At 44.5% G+C, this 16,499-nt stretch overlaps 1 protein-coding gene across 1 annotated transcript in view; it reads left to right on the top strand.

The window, feature by feature from the left end:
- The window catches only part of HEPACAM (hepatic and glial cell adhesion molecule), a 47,337-nt gene extending 31,160 nt beyond the window's left edge, over positions 1–16,177 (top strand). Inside the window, exons 2-7 of the mRNA XM_015425647.1 lie at positions 1,564–1,905; positions 3,538–3,819; positions 6,284–6,377; positions 9,910–9,983; positions 11,360–11,430; positions 15,283–16,177. Of these exons, the coding sequence (XP_015281133.1) occupies positions 1,564–1,905; positions 3,538–3,819; positions 6,284–6,377; positions 9,910–9,983; positions 11,360–11,430; positions 15,283–15,594 (1,175 nt within the window). The 3' untranslated portion in view covers positions 15,595–16,177. The remainder of the gene's footprint in view (positions 1–1,563; positions 1,906–3,537; positions 3,820–6,283; positions 6,378–9,909; positions 9,984–11,359; positions 11,431–15,282) is intronic.
- The last annotated feature ends 322 nt before the right edge of the window (positions 16,178–16,499 follow it).

Below are 16,499 nucleotides of genomic sequence, written 5' to 3'. Positions count from 1 at the left end.
CCCATGGGTGCTATGGCTCATTGATGTGTTTCATAGCTCCTTATCGCCAAATAGCCATTCCTCTACTTTGTTGGAGTAGGAAGTCCTTTGTTGGAGTAGGAAGAACCCAGGAAGTATCACCTTTGTGTCTGTAGGGAGCACCAGTATGGAAACAGCTTCTTACAACTTAGGAAAACACTTGGCTTGGAAATTAGTAATGTTTTGTTGAAACTCCCAACATTTTCAGTGTTTTCTGACTGAACATGGTCCCTGTAGTTGCCATTTGGTTGTGGTGCCAACAAACCATTCTCAGAATTTAGAAGTGTCCATAGGCTCAACCATAGAAGTGGTTGACCACAGAAGTGTCCATAGGTTCAACTGTATTAGGGATAGCAGTCTATGGTCCAAGCAACGTGTGTGTGTGTGTGTGTGTGTGTGTGTGTGTAAAAAGTACCATCAAGTCAAAGCCAATTTACGGCAATCCTGTAGGATTTTCAAGGCACGTGAGTAAGCAGAAGTAGTTTGCCATTGCCTTCCTCTGCAAAGTCTTCTTTGGTGTTCTCCCATCCAAGTACTGACCCTGCTTAGCTTCCAAGATCTGACAAGATTGGGCTATACCATGTCTTACATGTGTGTGTGCTGTCATGTTGCAACTGACCTATAGCAACCTCAACAAAAGGGTTTCAAGGCAACTGGGAAGCAGAGGTGGTTTGCCATTGCCTTCCTCTGCAGAGCCTTCCTTGGTGGTCTCCAAGTCAAGTAATGATTCTTCTTAGATTTCAAGATCTGATGAGATCGGGCTATACCATGCTGCCTTCCATTTAATCCTTAGATAAATATCAAAAATAAATGGTTAGGGGGAGCACATTTCATTTTAGGAAAAATGAGGTGATGATAGAGGCTTATAAAATGATCCCTGCCAAGAAATGCAAATAATCCTTATAAAATGATCCTTGAAAAGAAATGCAAATAGAGCACAGAATATAAGAGGTTGGGGACACCAATGAAATTGATGGAGGCAGTAGAACTAGGACAGGCAAAAAGGGGAGGTACTTCCCTCAGTACATAATTAACTTGTGGAACTCACGACCACAGGATTTATAAAAGGCCATCACCCCAGGTGACTTTAAAGAAAAAGTTACATTCAGGAAAGGTAGGACTACCAATTGCTATCTGTCATGATAGCCTAATAGAATCTCTGTTTTTTGAAGTAGTATACCACTAAATACAAATTGCTATGGGTCAAAAGGCAGGGAGTGCTGTTGTCTTTGTGTACTGTTTCAATATTTCTTGGGGGGCATCTTGCTATCACTATTGGATCTTTGTGTACTGTTTCAATATTTCTTGGGGGGGCATCTTGCTATCACTACTGGAAGCAGCAGGATATTGGGGTGGATGGGACCTGTCCCCTAAACCAACAGGCCTCTCTTTGCCTTCTTATGTTGTTCCCTTTCCTCGGACTCAGACTATTCAAGCCTATCCAGGTGGAGGGTAGAAAATTCCCAAATGCAAGAGGAAGGAAAAGATCACAGTTATAATTTCATGCTAACAAGTTGTTGGGGTTTTTTTGCTTCTTTTCACTAGATCTATTAGAAGGAGTCAATATCACCAGCCCAGTGCTTTTAATTCATGGTACTGTTGGTAAGCCTGCCCTCCTCTCCGTGAAATACACCACCGCCAGCAATGATAAACCTGTGATCAAGTGGCAAGTGAAGCGGGACAAGCCTGTTACTGTGGTACAGTCTATTGGCACGGGGATTATTGGAAACCTGCGCGCAGACTACAGGGATCGGATTAAGATCTATGAAAATGGCTCCTTGCTGATCAATGAACTGCAGTTGTCTGATGAGGGCACGTATGAGGTGGAGGTCTCCATTACGGATGACACCTTCACAGGGGAGATGAATATTAACCTTACAGTGGATGGTAAGTGTGACTTTGGAAAAGTAGTGTTCTTTATCCAGGAGGTACAATTTTATCATATATATCATGGGATTGTAATGGAATCTGGCTTTTTTTGTAGCAGGAACTCCTTTGCATATTAGGTGACACACCCCTAATGTAGCCAATCCTCCAAGAGCTTACAGTAGCCCCTGTAAGAAGAGCTCTGTAAGCTCTCAGAGGATTGGCTACATTAGGGGTGTGTCACCTAATATGCAAATAGGTTCCTGCTATAAAAAGAGCCCTGGCAGACATAATGTTTCTGACCTTTTAATGTTGCACCTTGCTTTTGTACTGATGAGAACAGGTTCCAACCTCTGTTGTCAGATTCCGAAACTCAGTTCCTAATTAAAAGTTGTAATGTTTTGTGCCTGCAGTTTTAAAATGCATGTAGATTGTGGTATGAAATTATTCAGATCGGTGTTGCACACCTCGAAATCTCTGTCTAAAGTTTCCCATATTTTTTCATTGTTGTCCAGACCTTTTAAAAATCTTTCTGGAGTTTAGAGAGATATACGTAAGACTCTCCTTTTTCATCTTTTCTCTGGCATGTAAATGTGTGTTTGCCAAATGGATTAACATTATATAGGTATTTCAACGCTACCCACTTTGATAAAGGTATACACGAAATGAGATGTAATATGCATGGTTCGTTGGTGTTGATGGCGGTTGAGTTGCTTCCAGTAAACTGAATACTGAAAAAGGAATTTACAAGTTGGTGAAGAACCTTTTTTTTGGCACTCTACATCACGGTTGTTTGCTTCCTTTCAACCACCTGGAGGCTGGCCACCCTAGTAGAACCCCTGTGCATTGAAGGACATTCTGGAGTGTACTCTAGAGCTCGCAGACAGTTTGCACAGAGGTCAGATCTTGTTGGGTTGCCCTCCTGGAACCAAAAGTGTCCCCAAGAATGCACTCACACTCCAAGGAAGCTGTGAAGCGCAGACAAATTTCAAGGTAGATGTGGTCAAGTTTTCTTCCACCATTAGTGATTTTCCTTTTGAAGAGCCCTTGCCAAGCACCCATAAAGCCCGATTCCCTGGAACACATTCTGAAAAGCAAGCAAGCTCTGAGTACAGGTAGCTACTTGCTGGGGAGAGGTCATGTGCTGTCCCAAACAGCGTTTAACTTTAGCTAAGTAGAACTGCCATATATCTTTAAGAGAAGTGGCCTCTGGGAATTGAAGTCTTTAGTTAGACATCCAATAGCATTCCTGTAACTGGCTGATCAACAGTCATTTCCGGCTCCCAGAGACGCGGGGAATTCGAGCTTTACAGCCTTCTTCCGTTCCTTTGTCTACACTTTAAACTGCAAGGAAGGCGGAGCACACTATCTTTTTCACCATGAGCCAGAGACCGAATTAGATCACCAAAGATGTAAGTAAGAACCCTCCTGAATGCATGTGAAAACTGAATAAAATGATTTAATTCTTCATGAACCTGGCTTGTGCGTTGAATCACGTCCAGAAGGCGTTCCTTAACAAAGCGTCAGACGGAACAGGTCATTAAAGTTGGGTTTGTTTGTTTGTTTCCTGCCGTGTGGCAGGGACCAAAGTTGGGTGTTTTTTTATGTTCTCTTTGCCAAGAATTAATGAGGGGTCTTCCTTCCTTCCTTCAGTTCCCATTTCAAAGCCTCATGTTGTTCTGGCTTCCTCCACTGTACTGGAGCTAAGTGAGTATTTCACGTTGAACTGTTCGCATGAGAACGGCACCAAGCCCACTTACACGTGGCTGAAGGATGGCAAGCCGCTCAGCAACGACTCCCGCCTGATCCTCTCCCACGACCAGAAGGTGCTCACCATCACCCGAGTCCTAATGTCCGATGATGACACATACAGCTGTCTGGTAGAGAACCCCATCAGCAGTGGGCGTAGCATCCCCATAAAACTGACCGTGTACAGTAAGTACATCCCAAGCACAGAGATGCATAAGGGAGAAGGTGAGGGAAATGGAGGAGCAGGAAGGGCCACGTGGTGTCAAAATGTCTCAGGCTTGGAAAACGAGAGGAAACCAGCTGGTCTTGTTGAATGAACTTGTCTGAACATTTAAGACTTTCAGATAGTGCAAGTGAATCAACATAAAGGGATCGGTGCTTGGGCTGGGAGGGATATGCTGTCCTCTTACATCATATTATATGATCCTCTCTGTACTCTCCATTTTTGGAAACAAGCAGACGAAACCTCTTTTGGAAGAATTGGCGCTTTCCAAATGCATGGTTCTGTTATGTAAAGCAGCAACCATTAATATGTTTCCCTGAAGAAGGGGGTGGGAAGGATTGTCAATATGGGATTTAGGAAATTCTGGCCCAGCTGCCTCTATGGCTGAATTGCTCCGCCGTCTATTTCTTGCCCATCAACTCAGCCCTCCCTTTATTTCCTTCACTGGCTCCTTCCAAATGCATGGTTCTGTTACATACAACGGCAACAGCGAATGTGCTCCAGAGAAGAAGGGCTTGGCTTGGGTAGGATTGCCAACATGGGATTTAGGACATGCTAGTGTGACTGCCTCCATGGCAGATTTAGTGCTCCCTCTGCAATTGGCCCATCAACTCAGACCTCCCCCTCTTCTCCTTTATTCTTTTCTCTCAGCATGAACCCTGACCAGGATGGTGGAATAGCCCTTCGTCCCCACTGCTCAGTTGTCAGAACTCCCTTCTTTTTGCTCACATTGCCTTTCAGGACACATACATACACAAAAGGTAGCTTTCTTGCCCCTTTCCTTCCGTCGGTGCAAAAGTCTGAGCTGACCCAAGGACAAGCCTCCTGGGCAGAATCCGGCAAAAATGGGCCAGCAACTTAGAAGTTCCATCACTTCCAGCTGGCAGCAATGAGACAATGCCAAAGAAGGAAGTAGGGTCTCCATGGCATCCTTTAAAGACAGTGGCTGTGAAATATTGCCTACAAAACCCCTGGCTACAGAGATAAATCAAGGGCAGGACTGGATCTGTGCAGACCGTGTCCAGATGGCGCCGGCTGCTGAGTGCTCCAGTATTTCCTTCACTGGATTCTCACACAAAGAGTAGTTCTGTCTCCTGAAGGAAAGACATTTTGTTGACCGCTCCCCTCAACTGATTCGGCTAAGGGGGTTAGGATGAAGATTTGACATCCGATGCAGTTTCATCTCGAGTTAAACAGGGTTTTTAGTTATGATGAGTCTACATTCTCTGGCTTAAGTAGTTTGTGGATCACATAACTAGATTGACAGTCTGCTCCATAGTTAACCGGTTCTCCTCTTTGGGGTCAGGGAGGAATTTTCCTTCAGGCCAGATTGGCCCAGGGATCCTGGAGGTTTTTTGCCTTCCTCTGGGAATGGAGCAGGGGTCCAGGAAGGTGGGGGGAGGAGGATAGTTGTGAATTTCCTGTATTGTGCAAGACATGACACCTGGGGTCCTTTTCTGCTCTATGCTTCTGTGTTTCCTCCATCACTGCAATCTGCCAAAATGTTAGCAAAGTTCAAGTTTTCAGAAGTTAATACATTATAGAAGAATGTAGCCATCTGGGAAATTTCATCAGTGGTGTGGAGTCTAAAAATCCAGTTTTGTGATCAGAAAGAATTATGCAAGCTAGGGGGGGAGAAATCTTTATAACCCTCAGTGATCCCTCCTTCCTGTCCAATGTTTTAATTTTTGTTTTTATATTTTTGTATTCATTTTAGCTCTGGTTTTGTTTTAGTGATATGGGTTTTTAATTCGTTTTAATGGTTATTAAGATGAGACCGACCACTAAGCAAAACTATCCAAATTGAGCTTTCCAACAACCACGAGCAATTTAGAAAGCTGCTATTTTTAAGAATACTTGATCAAGTATTCACACGGGCATTCCTTGGCCACGGTTTTCTATGAAATCATTCCCAAACAGGTTCAAGCATGCCATCCTGCAGAGGAAAATATCTTGCATGGATGCCTTCAGGGGGCTTATTTCCATGGCTCCAACATGTGCTACCAGAGCAAGAAGTTTGTCAGATCTTTGCTAAGCTGTCGGTATGAACTTAAGTTAATAGTTCTTCTTCCTTGACACTTGAGAGGAGAACACCTGGGAAAGAAGTGCGGTTCATGTTGGGGTAGAAGTGTGGCCAGGTGGAAGCAGAGGATGCTGTTTGGCAGGTCAGGGACATAACCTGGCTATATTTTGTACTTAAGGGATGCAACTTGATGGATATTGTAGCAGACCACATACCAAATACTCTCATTAACTCAAGGAGAAAACATCCTGGTCCTTGGTTCTGCCTCCTCAACCTGAAATCTCCTCCTGGCGTTCCTGAGAAGGGGGCTAAAACCTCAGGCCTTGAGTTCAAGTATTGCTTGTGTGAACCCTACTGATTTGTGGCTTGGACTTCTAACTCTAACTTCTTTTCTCTTTCTGTAGGAAGGAGCTCCCTCTATATAATTCTCTCCACAGGGGGAATTTTTCTTCTAGTTACCTTAGTGACCGTCTGTGCCTGTTGGAAACCATCCAAGAAGTATGTAGTTGGGAAATATCACCTTCAATAATCAATGCTTGTCTATTTACGCTCAAGTTGGCCAGTATTTCCCCTAAATATCACCTTCAATAATCAATGCTTGTCTGTTTGTTGTGCACGCTCAAGTTGGCCAGTATTTCCCCTGGTCCCACACACACAGAGTAGCTTGCCCTGCGTGATTATCCACGAAGAGTGTCCCAGAATTCCATGTGAGGGCACAGAGGGGCACTAACATCTTTGGCACCATCGCAAGAGGCTATGAGGTACAAGATTGCCAAGAGGGTTGGTGGAGGATTGGAGGGGGGCAAAATTCCAGCAGCCTCTGGAATGAGGCAAGTCGTGTGATTCATTTTCACATTATCTTTGATTTGGGCATGAATGATGTGAGCAGTGGGCAAAGAGACTCTTTTCTGGCAGATTTTGTGATGGGTCTAAACAGCCCTGCTGGGATGGAGTTCGTCATAGCTGTGTTGCCTGCAGGGGCAGATTGGCCGTTATGGCCACCAGGAGTTCTCCCAGTGGGCTAGTGCCCCTACCACCTGGGCCAAGCCAGGCCAGTGGCAGATAGGGTGTACCCAGCCTGCTCAAGCCTTGTAAAGTATGGGGGAAGCAATGACCAGCCCACCCAAGCTCCACACAGCCCGGGGGAGGTGATGACCAGCCCCACACAGCACATGGAAACAGATGCTCTGCTGGCTAGGCAGGCCGGCCGCCTCTTCTTCCCACCCTCCCTTGGGTGGCAGGGCTGTGGTGGGCTGGGGGACAGGGCCCCTTTCCCTTCCCAGTCCACTCCAATTGTCTGTCTAAGGAATGTCTTGAGTTGCTTGTACAAACAGGCCCGATCTGGCTGAGATGATGATGTCTTGGCTTTGGGCTATGTTCTAGTTCACTTCCTTACAACTTGTTTTTCCCTGTAAATTTCTAACAAAATGCATAAATGGAAATTGTCATCATCCATAGGACAAGAATTTTTCCAGGGCTTGGTCTTCCGGTTTTTGGCGACTTGCAAGTGGGTGCGCTCCATCATTGCTCTGATGTGAGCGGCCCGCAAACGTGCCGATGGGGAGGGGGTCCGAGTTGATCTTGGACCCCCGCAACCCTTTGTAGGAGGGTGGCAGCCTGGGGCATGAGAGGTGCCTCTCCCAAGGGAGAATGCCAAAGGATAGAAGCAGCTTTTTGCCCCGATAGGTCCTCGCGGCACGGAGCCAGCAATGGTACCTAGAGGCGCACACCGGATCGAGCATGCAAGAGACCCTCCTGAATTGATCTTCCCTACCACAGAAATGAATGCAAGTAAGAACGGGGGCAAACTTACAATTTAGCAAGTCTCCGCTTGATTGCTGGTAGTAAAACCGACCTGAAGCCCCAAACAAGCGGTGGGGGGGGAATCCCCATCCCAAACAGACTGAGTTAAAGTGGGAGGCAAGGGCGGCTTGAAAAGAGCAAATGGGGACCGAGTGAGGTGCAGATTAACAACAAAGCAATATTTCCAGATATAAAGAGGCTTTAAGAGACTTTTTAAAACTTCCTATTAAGTTTAAACAATGACGCAGCCTGCAGAAACAATAGTGGTGAAAGCGAAACTTACAGGCTCAGCCAGCTCATCATCTCCAGTTACCAAACCGGAAACAGCAACAGACTCCCCCAAAATGATTGCTTCAACCTTGCGCCCTCTAGTGGACCAAATGTCCATTCTCAACCAGAAAATGGATTTGATGCACAAGGAGCTTCAAGATACTTCAGCAAAAACAGAGAAGATAAATAAGAAGCTGAAAAAAGTTGATCTTAAGTCCAAAAAGTTTGAACAAAGACTGGAGGTGGTGGGAAAGTATAAAATCTCTGAGAATCACCAATTGCTCCAAATGGAAAAAAACAGCATATGTCCTGAGATTTCAGAACATTTCTGAGCAGAAAGGTGAAAACCTGAAAGAGATTTGAAGCAAAGAACTGGCCCCCGTGGTAGGCTTAACAGCAGAAGCGATACAAAACGACATGGATATAGTATACCGTTACATATCCAGAATATATAAAGAAAAATAAGCTGTCCGGGGAAATATTTGTTAAATTCTCAAAAAGGTCAACAAGAGACTTAATCCTGAAAGTGACAAACGGAACTGTTTTGAAAATCCAAGGGGAACAAACTAAAATTTTAAAAGACATTCCATTTGAGATAAGAAAAGAAGAAGAAGAAGACAGTACAGAGACCTGGCACGGTTTCTTCAGGAGCACAAAACCCCATACAAATGGTTAACCCTGGAAGGGCTTACTTTCAAATTTAATGGCAAAAAAGAAAAAATTGACTCTGTCTTCAAAGCGAAAAAATTTCTTGAGCACCAACAAGATAAAGATGGATCTGAGAAACTGGAGGACGACAAGGATGCAGAAAAAGAAGAAGATAAAACTGAGGAAAGTTCTACCAACTCTTTGTTGGCTGAATCCTTAGATTTTGAAGCAGAACTAGGGGCTACGGCTCCTAAGACCCCTAAAAATAAAAAGGACTTTGAAAAGAAATGTAGAGGAAGGAAATAAGTAAAATAATGAAACTCTAATGGTCTGATAATTATCAGGAACTAATAATCCTGAACTAAGAAGCATACACTCTAACCAAATTTGTTTGTGAACACTCGCTCAGTCTTTTATATAACTATTAACTCTCATGTATTACTACTTTAACAATAGGGAATTATCCTTACTTTAAACAAGAGTATTAACAATCTCTTGCTACTCGTAGTTTTAGCTTGTTCCCATCCCCAAACCCTATAGGTGTGTGTGTAGTTTAGAAAAGCAATAAAAATGTTTTTTTTTTAAAAAAAGAATTTTTCTGGGCTTTGATTATAGTGTGTTGTTTTAGATCAATATCTGTATGGTGAAGCTTATTGGGTATGCTTAATAGCTTATGCAATTTAATGCAGTTTGTATCGAAGAGTTGAAACGTATGCATGGTGATGCAAACAGGCATGTCTTGATCTCATGAATTTGGTTGGAACGAATTGCTAGTGTAATTTAACAGTCCTCAGTCTCGGACAGAGGAGATCCAGATTCAAATCCCAATTTTGCTATGAATAACCTTGGGCCAGTGCTCCCCCCCCATCTCTCACACACTCTAACCTACTTCACAGAGTTGATGTGAAGATAAATGGGGTAGGGGGTAGCCGTGTTTGCCCTTTAGAATTCTCAACCCTTTCCCCTGTCCTCAGATGCTTTTCCAGCTAAACATTTGCTCCCTCTGCAAGCTGTTTCTTTCCTCTCTAGAGAAAGGATATGGATCCCTCATGTCTGGCCTTTATGTCTGAGTTAGTGCTTGAGAAAACAGGTTCAGTATGCACAATCCACTGTGCAATGAAGCAATCATGTGGTAATTCCACATTTGCCACACTCCCATTCAATCCACTTTGGAGAGCTTTCTAATGAGATGATAAAATGCAGGACTGAGTTGCAAGCTGTGCATTGCAAGTGCATTTTTTCCTTGTCTTTGGGCAGCATTTTGGCAGAGGATGTTGACGATCTTGGTGTGTGTTTTTTTGCACCCCAGGAACAAACGCAAACTGGAGAAGCAAAGTTCCTCTGAATATGTGGATCAGAATGATGAGCATTTAAAACATGAAGGTAAACAAAGATCCCCTGGATACTGAATCAAAGACTAATGTCTTCTGTAAGAACTAATACTGTGTTATGTGTTTAACCTGGTTTCCTTTCTCAGCCATTGCCATTTATACCCTAATCACATGCGTATTTTAAAGCACAGAAAGGTTGTGTGTGATTGTCAGTCAGACGTGGCTACCGATTGATTCAGAAAGCACATTCAAGCTGTGGTCACACAGTCATTTTGATCAGGTTTCATCGCTGTTCCCTCTCGCATTTAAAATTGCTAATCAGACGGCCGTATCCGTCTCCCGCACTAAAGTGGGCTCACTTGCGCAACCCTCCCCGTTCCCTAGCAAGTTTTCCTACACCCGGAAAATTAAGTACTTTCTGGATATTTGCGCTTTGAATCCGCAATTTTGCTGTTCTGGACAGCCATTTCTTGCAATGATCGCGATTAGGTCATCTGAATGTCCTTCTTGCGATGTGTGTGGGGTTTTTTTTAACAAGCTTCCGTCACTGTGCACATGAGCAATCCCGCGCTGAATAAATTCAATGTATAAATGTTCAAGCGCACATATAGACTCCAGTGCTCAGTTGTACGTTGCTGGTTAATTTCATTTGCTGTTTGGGGGGGGGGGGACCCTACAAGAACAAGGGAGTACAGCGAGTCCCAGTGGGGGTGGGGATGGTGATTCGGCCATGTTATATGTGCATGTGCAAAGCCAATTTTTTTTAAAAAAAACAAGCCATGCCGCCCAAGCAACGGCACGGCTATCTGAATGGTGCCCGGAGCCTCGTTGCCCAATGCAAGTGGTTCAGGGAGAGATGTGTGGTCATCCCAACCTGAAAAAAAATATTCCAAATCGAATCTACAGTGGGAAAAAATCGCGGTAAGCTTGCCATGTGACCACAGCCTCAGAACTGCTTTTCTCTTTTTTCCATGTGCAACAAAATCCACCAGAGAAGGGCTGCCTCGTGGCCTGTATGAATTTGTCCTAAGGCCACCTCACGTCAATATTTCCCCACAGTAACTGTGACTGTGCAGGACATGAAGGGAAAAGGGGTATATTTGCCTAACTGAAACTGACTTGGTGCTCCAGTTGCTGATTCCATGTCTGCCATATGTGTTGATCCTGGTAGAGTATTTGGAGTAGTGGCTGATTAGTGTTTGCATCAGTATGACTCATGGGTGTCAGGCCAGAGTTTTGGTGATTCACTGAAGAATTGGGTTTTTGGGTGCCTTAAAGCCAGAGGATTTTCAGTGCAATCCTCTGAAGAATTACTCCAGTGAAGCTCCGTACTATGGCATTTGAAGGCAGTGGAAGCTATTTATCCCCCCCCCCCATTTTAATGTAAACAAAACATAAACACCAATTTCTGTTGTCCTTTGAATGCAGTTGAGATTGTTCCCCGGAGTGGAGAACATGAGCGGAAGAATCCAGTGGCATTGTACATCCTAAAGGACAAAGTAAGTGTCAAGTATTGTGCTTTGGGGGCTTCCTTTCAATAGCTTCTCTATTTTACACTTTTTTCTTTCATGTGGGGAGAGGGAATCACTTGGAAACCCCAAAGTTTCCTTTGTTTCTGAACCACACACCTTTTACTAGAGGGGGAGTATCTATTTCCGTTTCAACACAAATCTCTTTAAGTATGAGTTGGATTCTCATTTACCAAATGGTTGCCTCAGCCTTTCTGCCATGACTCACGAGTGACATCTGCTGCTAGAAATGTGTATAGCAGCCCACTGTGCTGAACACGGACCTACAGTTCCTATAAATGGGCCTTGCAAAGTCCCATTCCCCAGCTGTAAAATGAGAGTAATAGTAATTTACTATGCAGAATAGCTATGAGAGCAAGCATAAATTTTATTTATATATACGCATTATAAAATATATTTATAAATGAAGCAGAATCTTCTTTCTGTTTTAGGAATGGGCTTTTGGGGGGAGACGGGAAGGATGTGTGGCTCACACTCCTCCAGAGTGCTATTAGGGGCTTTATCAGGCCAATTCCTCCCTTTCTTTTTTGTTTTGCAGCTCAACTGTTGCTGGCATTCCATTGATGCTTAAGGGTAATGGCTCTGCCTAGTTCTAATGAGGCCATTTTGGGGGAGGGGTTTGTGAGGATTTTCATCTTTTCTAAATTTACAGGGTAAATATTTGTCTGCATGGCTGGAGATTCCACCAGGTGTGCAGAAAGACCCTCCTGATTTGCTGTTGTGATGGACTGCACTTTTAAAAACTTAGAAGTGCTGTGTAAACAGATAAAGGACTGTGAAAGGTTAATTCTTCACAGAGCCAGAGAGCCTTGAGTGACAGGCTGTTCCAAGAGATCTGATTGGTTAGCATCAGCTGAGCAGAGAAAGACTCACAAGGCAGTAAACTATCCCCATGGTGACCAGGCGCTGGGCAGTGGGAGACAAGACTTCAGATCTTGGAAGGGAAGCTGGGAGTCTTGACCCTCCCAGCCTGCAATTCCTTACAAAGGCCAGGTGGTGGTGGTGGGTTACCAGAGAGAGAGTAAAGCCTCTCCAGGGGTTGGGAGAACCTTGGAAGGCAGGAAATACCATTGCTTTGACCATGCGGACTTTTGTTGGCATGGTGATGTCTCTACTTTTTATCATGCTGTTTTATCATGCGATGGCGAACAACAGAGTACACGCTTTCAAGAAAGGTTATACTTTTATTGAAGAGCTATAGATGCATTAACATAGTCACTGTTAAGAATGGCAGTTGTCCCTTGGACATAATAAGATATAGGGCATTCGTATGCACCCCCCCCCCACTGCGCTGGCCAATTAGGCACCCTCCAGCACGTGGGCTAAAGCCAGCAAACTGTTTCTAGGTGAAGCTGGGAACTGTCCGGCTCCCACGGCTGCCTGGAAAGGCAGACAACACACACTCCCACCTGCACATCGTTATAGATAAGTGTTTCGGAGCAAAGCAGAGACAGGAATGCGAAAGCAATTTACACAGACTCTGACTGAGCATCCCAACCCCCATGGCAGCATAGCTGACACCACATCATGTACTGATTTTACCTCACAGCTATCTATATTGAGTTACCTCAGGAACTTTACCCCTGATTTCACCTGGCCTTTCCCCTCTGTGTTGAATAAAATATTTTGTTGATTTGGAATATAAAAACTTCTCGAGTGCCATTTAAGTCATATAAATTAAAAGGGGCTCTCATTACCTCCCTCAGGTTCCTGGGCTGAGCAACCAGCCAAAATATTATACTGTGGCAGGGTGGGACAGCCAGAGTTCTCCAGGAAAGAAGAAAACACATTACTAGGGGGGCTCAGTCACAGAAAGGAAAGGAAAAACTGAGGGAAAATCTTGCTTCTTAGGGAGGGAAGTGGACAGGGCCGTCATAGCTGCCTAATTAGAAGGGGCTGTTATAGTTAAGTGGGAGAATCTCTCAGGAAAATGCTCTGGGTTTGCGAGCGCTTTTCCTTGACTAGTGCAGTAGTACTTCTAAAATATAATACTATGCCACATTTTTTGATAAAATTCCTAGCAATCCCGATTAAGAGCAGGTTGATTTCAGTAGAGATGGAAGCGAAGGTTGCTCAGGCTGCAAAAAAAGCTGGCTGACTCCAGATCTGTTGGTAATTGCCCTTTCTCTGCATTCAATGAGGTCAAAGGGTTGGGTAAGTTCTGAGTCTCCCGATCACATCCTGCTACACAGAGAGAACCCTTTGACCTTACTTTCTCCCAGAGGAATGTTGTCAATCCATCATTTTACAGAGATACAGACAGTTGCTGACACAAGTGTTTAGATTCATTACTGTGCCATCATGTTTGATCTCACTTTCCATCATCTAAGAATGATTTGTACCCAGTCAGTTTAGTATTGATGATTCTATATTTGCGGTACACATTTAAGCCATGCCTTTCTTCCTGTGACTGTCTGTGTATCTCTGGGCCCATGTGCAACAAAAAAAGTATCGTTTTGCTTTGGGTTCTTACATAGAAACACTACTGCTTTAGGATTTCCCCCCCGCTTTTAAGAATGTGTTGAAAGAGGAGGAAAAAATTCACCCTTTTGCGACTCTTTCACCACCTGGATTGTGAATGCAAAGGGATGGTTAACGGGTATAATGGGATCACTGATTCAGTGACTTTAACTATGGACCTTCTGCAAATTTAGCTCTGTAGCTGCATCAGGGTCTTGAGGCCATCAGTATACTCTTCTATTCTCTTGTCATTAATCCAAGGTAACTACCAACCAATGCTTTTGTAGCCAAAAACTTTAACATAAATCAGCATCTCCACTTCAATTGAACCCACATGAAGCTGCTTTATACTGAATCAGACCATCAGGGTCGGTAGTGCCTACTCAGATTGGCAGCGGCTCTCCAGGGTCTCAGGTGGAGGCATTTCACATCACTTACTACCTGATCTTTAACTGGAAGTACTGGGGATTGAACCTGGGACCTTCCGCATGCAAATCAGATGCTCTGCTGCTGAGTCATGGCCCTTCCCTACATGCACTGAAAAAAGTAAGGAGACACCAGCCTTAATCCCAATTATTGTGCTTCAAACGAGTTGGTTGTTGGTGACTACTCTGTGTTACATTTGGTAAAGGAGAACTGTAGAATGGCAGTCTTACTGTGACATGAAGTACCAGAGAATTAGGGCTTTTCTGCATTTGCATTTTCCTCACTTGTGTGTTTCTGTTGCTTCAGGGTCCCGTCCCCCCCCCGGTTCTGCATGTGTTTTGCTCCCTCTAGTGGTTGATTTGATATTACATGACGTTATAGCCGGCATAGTTCCCTGCAGATTTAGGTCGAATCTGCATTTGTCTTTCCCACCGGTGTCCCAGCCTTCTGACACCATCTTTAAAAAAGCTGTCTACATTTGGTGTCATTTTCACACCTCAACAGTGCTAGCATACTTTTGCACGTCCGCATACGTTTATTGCCCTTTCGTGGCGGCTCCACTGTCATTGCACCTCTGCACTGCTTTAAAAGAATCTTCTCCAAACAACATTCAAACAAGCATAGAGAAAGGCAGAGTCACAGCAGCACAAAACTGATTTAAAAATGCAAATGCAGATTCGACCTTAAACCGCAGGTTTTTATGCTGGACATAGAGTGTTGTAATATCAAATTAACCACTAGAGGGAGAAAAACACATGCAGAACAGAGAAACACCCCCGAAGCCACAGAAACACACAAGTGAGGAATATGAGAATACGGAAAAGCCTTTAGGAAGTTGTGGTATAACCTGGGATGTGATTCCAAGTACTTGACTGGACAGAATGTGGTGTATATTGTGTACAGTCTTCTGGTTTTGTTTGCTTTTGCTTCCCAAAGGAATCTCCAGAAGCAGAAGAGGAATCCCTTCCTGATTCCAGAAATGCCACTGAGCCAGCACCACCCAGTTACTCCAGCTCCCCGCCTCCTCCTGGAAGATCACCCGGACCGCCCGTTCGGTCCGCTCGCAGATACCATCGCTCCCCAGTCCGGTCTCCAGCCACCTCCAGAACACACATATCACCCACCAGGTCCCCCACCCCGCCGGGGCGCACCCAAAACACCACACGCTTGGTGCGGACTGCTGGCGTTCATATCATCCGAGACCAGCAAGGGGAAACCAGCCCGGTGGAAATCAATGCCTGCGGGTAGTCGGCAGTGTATGTGCGGTGAAGAGGCCTCTCTCTACCTGTGAATGTTTTTGGGAGGGAGGGATAGCAGCAATGAGTTTGCACTGGGCATGTGTACATGAGAATGCATATTTCCTCAAAAGGGAAGCTGCCTGGATTCTGCTTGTAGCTATAAGTGAATCACAGTGTACCACTGGCTGGATGGACCCGCTTAAAAAAAAAAGTGTACAGTAGGTTCAACGCTTCCTGCTTCAATGTTTTTTTTCTTTAAGGCACTAACTTCCTATTCGTAACACCCATGGAGCAACACCATCCCGGTGTGACTAAAGCTTTAGCTTTTGGGGATGCCCAGCTAATTGTCTTAAAAATCTGATGTTTCTATCCAAACACTTTGAGATTTTGTGTACATTAGCAAAGCGTGGGAGACTGTGTCCACTGGGAGTGTATCCATCAGGCATGTGTCTCGAATGATATCTGTGTTGTCAAGGATGCCCTGATATCCATGTAATTTTTTTTGTAATGTTAAGATTACTCATTGGGAGGGAAGTTGGCATGGTGTATATAGCCTGATCTCAGAATCTAGGCAGGGTTGTTATTCGGATGGGAGACCACCAGGGAAGGCTTTATAGAGAAAGGCAGTGGCAAACCACCTCTGCTTCTCCCTTGCCTTTGAAGCCTGTTGTTGGGGTCTCGATAAGTCGATTGTGACCTGATGGTGCTTGTGTATGTACATAAGATTACTTTTTAAGCTTCGAGGAACCCGAACTGGTCTGCATGCTTGTTCTTTAGGAGCTGCCAGCAGCTCTTACTGACCCTGGAAGCCTTAAGAAGGTTCTTGTTTCAGGATATGATTGAGAAAATATATCCTATTTCAGGTATTCCTGATCCACCTCTACCTTTTCTTGCCACAGACACTAACGTCTATGA

The sequence above is a fragment of the Gekko japonicus genome, unplaced genomic scaffold, assembly GCF_001447785.1.
Source record: "Gekko japonicus isolate JY-2015 unplaced genomic scaffold, Gekko_japonicus_V1.1 scaffold1032, whole genome shotgun sequence".
Lineage (NCBI taxonomy): Eukaryota > Metazoa > Chordata > Lepidosauria > Squamata > Gekkonidae > Gekko > Gekko japonicus.
The sequence above is the reverse complement of the archived record's forward strand: the minus strand, read 5'-3'. Positions and strand labels throughout refer to the sequence as shown.